At 45.2% G+C, this 11,946-nt stretch overlaps 1 protein-coding gene across 2 annotated transcripts in view; it reads right to left on the bottom strand.

Moving 5' to 3' along the window:
* The window catches only part of VSIG10 (V-set and immunoglobulin domain containing 10), a 42,390-nt gene that overhangs the window by 10,954 nt on the left and 19,490 nt on the right, over window positions 1–11,946 (bottom strand). For both annotated transcript variants that reach the window (XR_824209.1, XM_010828536.1), the window contains exons 3-4: window positions 9,181–9,483; window positions 6,726–6,986 (exon numbers count right to left, since the gene is read on the bottom strand). Coding sequence is in view for 1 of the 2 variants with exons in the window: in XM_010828536.1 (XP_010826838.1) it covers window positions 6,726–6,986; window positions 9,181–9,483 (564 nt within the window). In the remaining variant the exon portion in view is untranslated. The remainder of the gene's footprint in view (window positions 1–6,725; window positions 6,987–9,180; window positions 9,484–11,946) is intronic.

Genomic DNA, 11,946 nt, shown 5'->3' with positions numbered 1-11,946 from the left:
ATTTGTATTTCAGGGTCCCAAGCCAAAGTTTGAGAAATGGCCCCTTCTTCCTTTACTAAAGGCAAAACAAACAGTCCCCCAGTGCACCTCCCCTGCAACCCAAAGATACGTACTTTCACCAAACACAGCATTCACCCCTCAAAAAGCTATGTCACCAGCCAGCTCGGTTAGAAATTCAGAGTTTCGCTTAAGATGATGCTGCATGCAAGGGTGGGGCAAGGGTGGGGTTGGTGCTGCGGAGCCTCACAGATCTGCAGGAGATGGACAGCATGCTAGAGCCCTCACACCTGGGGCTCCATAACACTGCAGCTTGTCATGAGTTGAGTTGGTTTCTTCAGTTTTAGGGGGCCTACATGCCATATAATATGGTAAAGGACAGGAAAGCCTAGCGTGCTTCAGTCAATGGGGTCTCAAAGAGTCTGACATGACTGAGTGACTGAACTGAACAGAACACGCCATATAAAGAGGGATCTGGGGAGTTCTCTGGTAGTTTAGTGCTTAGGAGTCAGCGCTTTCACTGCTGTGGCCCAGGTTCAATCCCTGGTTGGAGAACTAATATACTGCAAGCCATGCAGCAGAGCCCCCCCCCCAAAAAAAAAAAAAAAGAAAGGAAGAGAAAAATAAAGAGAGATCTGGGCAGCAGGAATCCCTGAGAGCACTGCTTTTCATCAGTTTGGGGGCTATGCTGCCCTGCATCCCTGGGTGGATGTTAGGATTGCCCTTCAGTGATGCTCTAGTCCTTCTGTGTGGAATAATCCAGAGCCCCTCAACCCCGAAGGCATTGCTACGCAAGGTGTGGTCCTCAGACCAGCAGGATCAGCACTTCCTGGGAGCCAGTTAGAAATTCAGTCTTGGATCCACCCAGACCCAGAGAGTCAGAATCTGCATTTTTGACCAGCCCCTCAGGTGACCAGCATGCACATCCAGGGTCGAGTGCCCATGAGTGAGGCGGGGAGAACTGGATGGCATCAGAGTTGAGAAGGGTCCTGGCTATTTCCCGTGCTCCTGGAATTGGGAAAACTTCCGGTCAGCTCCCTTTTCCAGACACATTTCTTAGCCCTGAGCACATATTTAGATTCAGATTACAGGTCAAGTCTCAGGGGCCATAGGAATAATGACTTAGGCAAGATCTGCAAATAAAATGAGAGGGTAAAGGCAAAATAACAAAACTCGCCAGCTGCCTCTGCCAATTTCAACCTCTTTCAGCATCAGTCCATCATTTATTCACTTCCTGGGACTTACGGTCCACAACACACTTTGGGCATTTCCCGTTATGTACCACCCTGAGTGTGTCTACTGCTTTCTAGCTGCATGAGTCTGGGCAAGTATTTCACCTTCTGTAAAATGGAGCGTCCTCCCAAAATTTGTGTTCATCTAGAAGCCCAGTATGTGGTCTTACTCAGAAATGGAGTCTTGGCAGAGGTAACTAGTTAAGGATCTCAAGATGAAATCATCCTGGATTGAGGGTGACCCAAAATCTAAGGACTGGTATCTTGTAAGAAGAGGAGAGGGACTTCCCTGGCACTCCAGTTGTTAAAGACTCCATGCTTTCACTGCAGGGGTGCAGGTTAGATCCCTGGTAAGGCAACTAAGATCACATGTGCCATGTACCAAAAAAGAAAAACGAAGAGGGGAAGGCATAGGGAGACACACCCACAGAAAGGAAGGCCACATGAAGACAGACGCAGGCACCAGAGTGATGGAGCCGCAGGAACACACAGAGCCATCAGGAAGTGGAAGAGGCCATGAAGGATTCTGCCACAAAGGCTTTGACGGGAGCATGGCCCTGCCAACACCTTGATTTCAAACTTCTAGCTTCCAAAACTGAGAGAGGATAAACAGCTGTTGTTTTAAGCCACCACCAAGTTTGTGGTACTGCAACTCCGGGAAACTGATTCTGGGGGATAATACTGCAAGGGCTCAGCTCACCAGCTGATTGAGGACTGAACAAGATGCTGTGTGCAAAATACTCGGCACCTGCACAGGGTCTGCACTCAATAAAACATTACTGTCTCTATTGCAGTTGGCCCTAGAACAACATGGGGGTTGGGGAGGCCAGTCTGTGTGGAATCTAAAATCCATGTCCTGCTATCTCTGCCTCAAACACAAAGAAAATGACTCACCCAAGGACAGGAAGCTGAAACAGTTTTGGATAGCATCAGGACTCAAACCCTAGTTCTTTTGATTCCACATCTTATGCTTTCTAATCAGACACAAACCTTTCCCACACTGAGTTGCTGCTGCTAAGTCACTTCAGTCGTGTTCGACCTTGTGCGACCCATAGACGGCAGCCCACCAGGCTCTCCCATCCCTGGGATTCTCCAGGCAAGAACACTGGAGTGCTTGCCATTTCCTTCTCCAATGCATGAAAGTGAAAAGTGAAAGTGAAGTTGCTCAGTCGTGTCCGACTCTTCACGACCCCATGGACTGCAGCCTACCAGGCTCCTCTGTCCATGGGATTTTCTAGGCAAGAGTACTGGAGTGGGGTGCCATTGCTTTCTCCGCACACTGAGTTAAAGATCTATAAAATGAAAATATAGGTACTATATTTATTGGGGAAAAAAATCCACATGTAAGTGGAACCTCGCAGTTCAAACCCACCTGTGCTGTTCAAGGATCAGCTGTATTGTGATATTGCCATTTTCTGGTTTAAGTGTGCCAGACTTCCCTCTCCAAGTTTAAGTCTTTTAAAGGGAAGGACTCTGTATTCTTCCACAGCACCTGGCACCATACATGCATTGTGTCTGCCTTCAGTCTTGTCTGACTCTTTGCAACACTATGTAGCCTGTCAGGCTCCTTTGTCCATAGGATTCTCCTCGCAATAATACTGGAGTGGGTTGCCATGCCCTCTTCCAGGGGATCTTCCTGACCCAAGGATCAAACCCGCATCTCTTCTGTCTCCTGCACTGGCAGGCTGGTTCTTTATCACTAGCCACCTGGGAAGCCCACTTGGCACCATGCTGAGTACCTAAATTCCACATGAAGAAAAGATTTGCCAGATCAAGTCTGGAAAGAGGTCACCTGGATAAAAGCAAGGGCCCTGGCGTCAGACCAGTCTGGCTTAGTGCTGCTCCATCACTTAAGAGGTTGCTGATCCTGGGTAAATTAGTTTACACATGTTATCATCTACAAGTTACAAATCATCCCAATTTGCACTCATCTCACACGCTAGTAAAGTAATGCTCAAAATTCTCCAAGCCAGGATTCAGCAATACATGAACCTTGAACTTTGAGATGTTCAAGCTGGTTTTAGAAAAGGCAGAGGAACCAGAGATCAAATTGCCAACATCCGCTGCATCATTGAAAAACAAGAGAGTTCCAGAAAAACATCTATTTCTGTTTTATTGACTATGCCAAAGCCTTTGACTGTGTGGATCACAATAAACTGTGGAAAATTCTGAAAGAGATGGGAATACCAGACCCCCTGACCTGCCTCTTGAGAAACCTGTATGCAGGTCAGGAAGCAACAGTTAGAACTAGACATGGAACAACAGACTGGTTCCAAATAGGAAAAGGAGTTTGTCAAGGCTGTATCTTGTCACCCTGCTTATTTAACCTCTATGCAGAGTACATCATGAGAAACACTGGGCTGGAAAAAGCACAAGCTGGAATCAAGATTGCCAGGAGAAATATCAATAACCTCAGATATGCAGATGACACCACCCTTATGGCAGAAAGTGAAGAGGAACTAAAAAGCCTCTTGATGAAAGTGAAAGTGGAGAGTGAAAAAGTTGGCTTAAAGCTCAACATGCAGAAAACAAAGATCATGGCATTGGTCCCATCACTTCATGGGACATAGATGGGGAAACAGTAGAAACAGTGTCAGACTTTAGTTTTTGGGACTCCAAAATCACTGCAGATGGTGACTGCAGCCATGAAATTAAAAGATGCTTACTCCTTGGAAGGAAAGTTATGACCAGCCTAGATAGCATATTGAAAAGCAGAGTCATTACTTTGCCAACAAAGGTCTGTCTAGTCAAGGCTATGGTTTATCCAGTGGTCATGTATAGATGTGAGAGATGGACTGTGAAGAAAGCTGAGTGCTGAAGAATTGATGGTTTTGAACTGTGGTGTTGGAGAAGACTCTTGAGAGTCCCTTGGACTGCAAGGAGATCCAACCAGTCCATTCTGAAGGAGATCAGCCCTGGGATTTCTTTGGAAGGAATGATGCTAAAGCTGAAACTCCAGTACTTTGGCCACCTCATGCGAAGAGTTGACTCATTGGAAAAGACTCTAATGCTGGGAGGGATTGGGGGCAGGAGGAGAAGGGGACGACAGAGGATGAAATGGCCGGATGGCATCACTGACTCGATGGATGTGAGTCTGAGTGAACTCCAGGAGTTGGTGATGGACAGGGAGGCCTGGCATGCTGCGATTCATGGGGTCGCAAAGAGTCGGACACGACTGAGCAACTGAACTGAACTGAACTGATGAGGATTACAGATAATAAGTTAACAAGTAAGAGACAAAGACCTTTTGAGCACAGAAACCTAAAACAGGACTGACAGAGGCGACCCTTTCAAAATCAGAAATTGCTCATCACTAGCAGAAATGTCACAAATATGGTTTAGGAACAAGATATGCCAGAATAATATCTATAATGTGCATGACAGTTCTATGAAATTAAGTGACTCTTGTGACATAATAAGAAACGATGAAGAAACCAATAAAAAGAATGGACAAGATATCAACAGATAACTCACAAATAAAATATAGGAAGCCAATAAGTGTATAAAAATTATCAACCCCACCAGTGATCAAAGAAACCCAGATTAAAACAATCAGCCATGTCCCAACTAGCAAACAGGAAAAGTTTTAAAAAATTAATAAGACTCAATGTTGGTGGAGATACTGGGAAATAAATATCTTTGCATGGTCTTTCTAGAGAGACTGACTGCCAGTAGGTACAGGGTTTCTTTTGGGGTGATGGAAATGTTCTGGATTAGAATGGTGATGGTAGTACAACACTGTGAATATACTAAAAAAAAAAAAAATAAAGCCCACTTAATTATACACTTTGCTACTGCTAAGTCGCTTCAGTCGTGTCCAACTCTGTGCGATCCCATAGACGGCAGCCCACCGGGCTCCCCTGTCCCTGGGATTCTCTAGGCAAGAACACTGGAGTGGGTATTATACACTTTAAAATAGTGAATTTTAGGGAATTCCCCAGTGGTCCAGTAGTTAGGACTCCATCCTTTCACTGCTGATTCAGGTTCATCCTGATTGGGGAACTAAGATCTCACAAGCTGCATGGTGCAGACCTCCCTCCACCCAAAAAAACGAGTGAAATTTACATTATGTGAATTATATCTCATTTCTTAAAAATTGCCCCAAAACAGTTCAGTCAGATTTGGTCCATGGAGCACAGTTTGCCAACCCCTGTCCTTGGGACAGAAAGTGAGTCCTGGTCCCTTATGTTGCCCAAGGCCAGGTGCAGTGCCTGACACAGAGGGGCACCTGGGGACAGTGCTCAGTTAGTGGGAAGGGTCAGCCATTCCAATGCCACTTGCCTAGGAGGACAAGCACTTGCTGGTACAGCAGGGCTCACTTCTCAGCGTGTCCACTGTCCACACGCACCTCTGAGGAGTATTCTCATAACCTGTGAGGACAACCTCACCAGGGCCAACACAACCCAACATACGTCGGCCCTGGCTTACTCATTATATTGGTCTCCTGAGGCCGCTGGAACAGAGGACCACAAACTGTGTGGCTTAAAACAACAGACATTTTTTCTTACAGTTCAGACAGTCTGAAGTCCTAAATCAAGGTGTTAGCACCTTGCCCTGTATGAATTTCTGGCCCACAGAAATCATGAGATAATGATTGTTGCTTGAAGCCATTACGTTTAGGGATAATTTGTTCCATGAACAAATTGAACCTTTGTCATTTGTCAACAGATAAATGAACCTTGTCTGTTTTGTTCACGGCTCCATCTCCAGGACTTAGAAACTTGTGCCTGGCATGTAGTATGTGCTCAGTTAGTATTTGTCAAGAGAAAACCAGCTTGGACTAGAACCAAGAAGTTTCATTACGCATCTTTAAAGTTTGAAAGGAAGGAAGCATAAAGCAAAAGGAAGGGCGTAGGGAAGGAATGGAGTGGGAGTTTGGAGTTAGCAGATACAAACCAGTATATATAGAATGGATAAACAACAAGGTCCTACTGTCTGGCACAGGGAACTATATTCAGTATCCTGCGATGGGGACTTCCCTCGTGGTCCAGTGGCTAAGCCTCCACACTCCCAATGCAGGGGACCTAGGGTCGATCTCTGGTCAAGAACTAGATCCCACGTGCCCACAGTGAAGATTAACGATCCTGTGTGCCACAGCTAAGACCTGGCACAGTCAAATAAATAAATATTCTGTGATAAACTACATTGGAAAAGAATATTAAAAAGAATATGTATATGTGTATATGTATATATATGTGTGTGTGTGTATAACTGAATCACTCTGCTACCCAGCAAAAATAACACAATATTGTAAGTCAACTATACTTCCATTTTTAAAAATAATTTTAATCAATAAATTAATTTAAATTAATGATTGATTTTGCTAATAAATAATATTTGATTTTTTTAAAAAAGAAAATGGGAGGAAGATATGAAAGGAATTCAATTCACTCCAACACCCTGGGACCTCTTTCCCAGATCCTCTTTCAAAGGGTTGTCCCAGAAGACAGGAAGGTAAGAGGACCCCAACCCCAGGACAAGGCAAGGCAGACTCACTGATCTGTACCACACAGCTGGCTCCCAACTCCGGCCCCACTATGTGGCTCCCGACACACTTGAACTTCTTGCCATCCGACAGCTGGGACTGGCTCAGCATCTCCACCCCCAGCTTTGACGTTCCCACGACCACACCTCCTGGCTCTTCTGTCCATAAGAAGTCTGGGTCTGGGTATCCCCCAGCCCAGCGACAGTTGAGCTGCAGTGAGAACAATCCTGGTGACACCTCTGCCCAGCACTGGGGGGCTGACGGAGGGGGAGCTGCAAAATACCAGAGAACATGGCCTTAATCACAGGCTAAAATGAGCCACTGGGCTGAGTCTAAGGATTACAGAACCAGGGTATCGGAGAAACAGCAACTCCAGTTAGTGTACCTTGAAATAAATCCTAGCACAAATCAGTGCCTGGCAAAAGTCGGGTTTCCCCTGCTGGGTGTTAAGTCTCTGAAGAGATTTGCATTTCTCACTAGCCACATGTGGCTATTTGATTTAAATTAATTACAAATTTAGTTCCTCCGTCACACTACCCACATTTCCTAGTAATCACAGGTAGGAGGTGGCCACTGAAGTAGACCACACACAAGAGAATATCTCCATCATCACAGAAAGTTCTACTGGACACTGCTGATCCCTGGAGGGCATAACAGGAAGAGAGAGACTTATTCATCACCTATCCTCAACACACACTTTTTTTTTTGCTATGTGCAAATACAATTTTTTAAAAAATATATATAATAATTTAACAAATTACAAACTTGTAATGTAACCCATGTATTCATAATTATACATAAAAATAGTTATGTATTATGTATATATATTTATACATTTTATATAATATATAAATATTTTATATAGAAGTATTTTCTATAATATGTAGATATTTTAAATACTTTACATATTTTATATAATATACATAAATAGAAATTTGGATCTCATATGGGTAGATATGCGGCATCTACAAGAAGAATTATTGGAAATACATCCAAACGATGGTGAGAGTACAAGTGATTATTTTCTTCTTTCTATTCATCTGTGTTTCCCGAAACAAGGAAATGACTTTATATAACTTTATACACAATAAATGTCATTTATGATAGAGAGCATTGAGACTTAACAAAGGCTCTGAATAACATATAAAGTAAGTGTGTCGTTACCCTGCCTACTAATTTGTTGTTCTCATGCTCCCTTTCATTAGCATGGATTATGAGTGCACCCTGTGTTTCTACAGTGGTTTTCCTCCACTGAATGTGTGCATGAGTGTATTTGGTTGTTTCCTCACCTGCAAAATAAAGCTTCATGAACTACGTGTTCTTAACAGCGCTAGAGGGCCTGAGTTAACGGACAACATGAGTAAGGACAGATGAATGGATAAACAAATTGTAGTAGATCCATAAAATAGATACTCTTCAGCCATATATGAAAACAAGTACTGACACAAGCTACAACAGGGATGAACTGTGAAAACATGATGCTAAGTGAAAGAAGTCAGTCCCAGGGGATTTCCCTGGTGGCCCAGTGTTTAAGACGCCATCCTCCCAGTGCAGGGGGTGAAGGTTCCATCCCTGTTTGGGGAATTAATGATCCCACATCCCATGCATTGCTGCTGCTGCTGCTGCTGAGTCGCTTCAGTCGTATCCGACTCTGCGACCCCACAGACGGCAGCCCACCAGGCTCCCCCGTCCCTGGGATTCTCCAGGCAAGAACACTGGAGTGGGGTGCCATTTCCTTCTCCAATGCATGAAAATGAAAAGTGAAAGGGAAGTTGCTCAGTTGTGTCGGACTCTTAGCGACCCCATGGACTACAGCCCGCCAGGTTCCTCCATCTATGGGATTTTCCAGGCAAGAGTACTGGAGTGGGGTGCCATTGCCTTCTCATTGCAGCCCCTCCCCAAAAAAATAACCTCCAAAAAAAAAAAAACACAAGAAGCCAGTCCCCAAAGGTCACATAGTGTATGATTCCATTTATATGAAATGTCTCGAATAGGCAAGTTCATAGATATAGAATGTAGGTTGGTGGTTGCTAAGGTCTGGGGAAAGAGGGTATGGGAGTGACTGCTTAATGGGTACAGGGTTTCCAAACTGGGGTGATGAAAATGTTTTGGAAATAAACATGATGGTTGCACAACACTCTGAATAGACTCAATGCCACTGAGTTGTACATCTTAAAATGGTTATACATTATATAGTTTCACCTCAAAAAAAAAATACTTTAAACCTGGCATAAATTCCCTTCTGTGGCTCACAGGGACTCTCCCGTACCCCTAGTTAGCAGCGAGCTGTCAGAAAAGGTAACATTCTCTCTGACATGCAGTTTGGGTGTGTCCGTGTGTCGAGGGAACCAGAGAAGCAGGTTAGGACCCGTGAATCAGGGAAGTCTTTGCGCACAAAGGGAGGCACAAACACACAGGTCACCAAGGGTCAAGGTGGAGGAGAGGAGGGGCGCATTTCTTACGCACAGTAGACCAGGAGCTCGGTGGTCACCTTTCGATGTCTCCCGCTGAGCACGTTTTTGGCCAAACAGGTGTAGTTCCCTTGCAAGTTCTGTGACATTAGTAACAGCGTGAAGCAGCTGGCTGTCAGGTTGTTCCCAAAGAGTTCAGTGGTGGAATCTGGGGCCTGGAACCACCACTCAATCACAGGCGGAGGCTGGGATCTGCTGCTGCAGCTGAAGTCCACCTGGGAGCCCTTGGCTGCATAGAGGGTGCCGTTGGGGAGCCTGCCAGTGCTGGAGATGTTGACCTCAACCTGAGAGGGGCCGTCTGCAGACAACAGGGCAGTGGGGAAGGCAGAAGAGTTAACTAGAGCCCCTCATCAGAATTAAGGGACATAGAAATAATCAAGCAGCAGCCAGTGAAGATGACAATACTACTTACTATGTGACAAATGCTGTGCTGAGTGCCCTTAGGCATGCTCTTATTTGTTGCTATTGTTAAGTCGCTAAGTCATGTCTAGCTCTTTGCAACTCCATGGACTGTAGCCCGCCAGGCTCCTCTGGCCATGGGATTTCCCAGGCAAGAATACTGAAGCAGGTTGCCATTGCCTTCTCCAGGGCATCTTTCTGAAGCAGGGATTGAATGTCTGTCTCCCTTATTGCAGGTGGATTATTTATCAGTGAGCCACCTGGGAAGCCCATGATACCACTTATGTGACAAATGTTGTGCCAAGTGCCCTTAGGCATGCTCTCATTTACTCCTGAGCAATGACATGAGCTTTACTGAGGGGATCAATCCTCACACAATAGGGAAAATGCAAATTGATCCTTTTCAAAAACACTGATGAGCAAAAAAGGTATCTGTGCTTTAGAGAGTTAACATAGCAGGACTTCCCTGGCAGTCCAGTGGTTAGGACTCTGTGCTCTTACTGCCTGGCCAGGGAACCACAAACAGACAAAAAGAGAGTTAAGGTAACAGACCTGGGTATGCTTTCCTTAGAAAAGCCGGTCTATAAGGCTGGCCTTGGCTGGTGACTAAGACCTTGGATTTCAGGGGGGTTCCCACCATTCCCAGAACTGGTAAGAGTGGGGTTCACTGGGGTTCACTGGGTTTATGCTAAGCACCTGCTTTCCTTCTGAGAGTCTGGAGTTTTGGTATGTGCTGGGCAGAGGATGCCTACGTGACCAGCCTCAGTAAAAACCTAGGGCACTGTGTCTCTGATGAGTGTCCCTGGCAGACAATATTTCACACGTGTGGTCACAACTTGTTGCTGGAGGAATTAAGCATGACCCATGTGACTGCACTGGGAAAGGACTCTTGGAAGTGTGCTCCTGGCTGTCCTGTGAATTCTCCTAGGGAATCAGTGAGCCAGGGGGTGGTCTTGGGGACCCCCCACACAGTGTCACACTGAAAGAGAAGGAACACTGGTTCCAGCCCCGATCTTGAACTACACTTACTAGCTGTGTGACTTTTGGCAAAGTATTTAACCTCTCTTAAGCCTCTGTTTCCTCATCTGTAAAATGGGGGGATGCTAGAACCCATTTTATGGGGTTGTCATGACAACTAAATGAATTACCATTATACAGTATTCAAAACAGTGCCAGAATTGTCCTCCCACCATTTTTACCCAATGCGCCTAAGATGCCACACCCTCTTTGATGAAGAGATCCATCACCTATTTATGCTAAAGTCCTGTAGAGTGTTACCACTGCCAGAGACTTCCTCTTAAGAAGAGTTCAGAAACGGCAATGCTTGGCCAAATGAATAAATCTATGACTGTAGAATTCTGAACAAAAATATGCCAGCAAGGACTTCCCTTTTTGGTCCAGTGATTAAGAATCTGCCTTCCAATGCAGGGGACATGTGTTCGATCCCTGGTCCAGGAAGATTCCACATGTTGTGAAGCAAGTAAGCCCATGTGCCACAACTACTGAGCCCTCAAGCTGCAGCTACTGAAGCCTGCATGCCTAGAGCCTGTGCTCCACGACAAGAGAAGCCACCGCAATGAGAGGCCCAAGCACAATGAAGAGTAATCCCCACTCCCCACAACTAGAGAAAGCCTGTGCACAGCAATGAAGACCCAGCACAGCCAAAAATATAAATCAACAATTTTTTTTAATGCCAGGGGGATACATTATTAGAGGGAGCAAACAGCCTTCCCAGAGTCCCTTATAGTACAGAAGCTACTTCACCTATTTTGGGGCCACTGTGTAACTATAGGAATTGTGAGTTTCTGAGAAAACTATTCTTGACAATATGCATTTCTAGTTGGAGCTGGCTTCTAATAGTTACAATTATTTGCTGGAATCATGTCACTTCCCACGGAGGGTCTGGGGAAAAGTTATACTGTGGTTTGGGAGATGCTCAAATCTCCCATTGAATGTTGGCAACTAGCGGGGTAGGTATGTGGACCAGCAGGTCTTAGGGAGTGCCCACAGATGGTGCGCACCTGGTCAAGCACAGGGTATCTCTGTGGTATTAGTAGCCACGTCTGGACCAGCAGAGGTATTGTGGTAGGCTGGGCAGCCTGGGTCTACCAAACTGTGGTCTGGAGGGTCACAGAGGCCTGTCATGAACAGTGCAGACCCCCAGAAACTGACTGGGAAGGGCTTTTGACCAGCACAATCCTCAGAAAAAAAAAATGGTGTTGGATACAAGGAATGGATGAAATGAAGCAGATAGAAGGGTTAAAAAAAAAATTAAATGAGGGAAACTGAAGGGTTTTCTGAATTGAGTGTTCAAAAGTAACAGTTCATCTATAAACCCTTGGGTTGAGTCTGCTTTTTTTTT

The sequence above is a fragment of the Bison bison genome, unplaced genomic scaffold, assembly GCF_000754665.1.
Source record: "Bison bison bison isolate TAMUID 2011002044 unplaced genomic scaffold, Bison_UMD1.0 scf7180017864495, whole genome shotgun sequence".
NCBI classification, from domain to species: Eukaryota; Metazoa; Chordata; class Mammalia; order Artiodactyla; family Bovidae; genus Bison; species Bison bison.
Note: the sequence above shows the minus strand (reverse complement) of the source record. Positions and strands in the feature narration are given on the sequence as shown.